At 50.2% G+C, this 1,059-nt stretch overlaps 1 protein-coding gene across 1 annotated transcript; it reads right to left on the bottom strand.

The window, feature by feature from the left end:
• Positions 1 to 807, bottom strand: LHYA1_G009103 (putative fungistatic metabolite; the record flags this gene model as incomplete). Its single annotated transcript, XM_031154007.1, has 2 exons — positions 1 to 656; positions 714 to 807. 2 exons carry the CDS (start codon positions 805 to 807, stop codon positions 1 to 3), a joined length of 750 nt encoding a protein of 249 aa, XP_031001427.1.
• Between the last annotated feature and the right edge of the window lie 252 nt (positions 808 to 1,059).

Raw genomic sequence — 1,059 nt, 5'->3', positions numbered from 1 at the left:
TCAACGACTTGACCTCGCCAGAGTGCTGTTGCTGCGATAAGTATCCAGACGGTCCCCAGCGCCACAAAATTCGCTTGGGCTGCCGTTGCAGAGCATGTTGCAGTCAGCATCGGGAGCTGCAAGTGAACCGCTGGCATCAAATGCAGCCTCACCCCCGCAATAGCACTCCCCGCCATACTCGACGCCCATCAACGCCGAAGCATGAGTTGTGCAAAATGCAGCGCACTTCTCAACCGTCATACCAGTGGTGGAATAGTCGACTTCGGTGGCTCCCGACAAAGCTCGGGTACCGTTCCCTTCCGTGTAACAGCCAATTCTGCTGTATGCACCAGCGGTAAGGACATGGGCTGGAGGTGTGGGTGCTGCTCCAGCAGTAGTATAGATACTCAATCTATCACTTGCTCCGCAAGTCTCGGTTGCGTTTCCATCACAAGCAAAGTTGCACTCCGTAGCAGGAGCTGCGACTGCTCCATTTCCAAGAACGTCCGCACACCAGCACTCTCCTCCAAATTCCAATCCGAACAGAGTGTAAGTAGGCGTGCAGAAGGAGGCACATATTTCAATTGTCATGGTAGTGTAATTGGTCGCAGATGCTGCGCCAAGTGCTCGAACACCAGTACCCTCGGTGTAGCAACCGAGGTATGAATATGCTGATGCTTAATGACAGAAGATGTTAGTTTGAGCTCCGTGCGGGCTTTTGATGGCGAGCTTACCTTGACGAACAGAGAGCTTGTCATTTCGAATGCTCATAGCACCGCTCGTAGATGCGAGAAGTCCGAAGATCAAAGCGGAAACAACTGAAGACATGTTGGAGAAGATTGTTCCAGGGATATTCTCAGAAGATTGTCCGGCTGTGTTTGATGCTATGTTGATCTTTGCCTTGAGGGAATTTCCTTCATATACGTCAGGATTATGAGAAACTAAAGCATCGTTCTACCGCCATCACACTTTCGCCGATTCATGCCAATGAATATCGATAGAGACTGATAGTATTGGGTTACCCAAACCAGACACCATACTGTTACATTCCACCGGAATTTGACGATGGCAATGTTCCCT

The sequence above is a fragment of the Lachnellula hyalina genome (genome assembly GCF_007821495.1).
Source record: "Lachnellula hyalina strain CBS 185.66 chromosome Unknown contig00245, whole genome shotgun sequence".
Taxonomy (NCBI): Eukaryota; Fungi; Ascomycota; class Leotiomycetes; order Helotiales; family Lachnaceae; genus Lachnellula; species Lachnellula hyalina.
The sequence above is the reverse complement of the archived record's forward strand: the minus strand, read 5'-3'. Positions and strand labels throughout refer to the sequence as shown.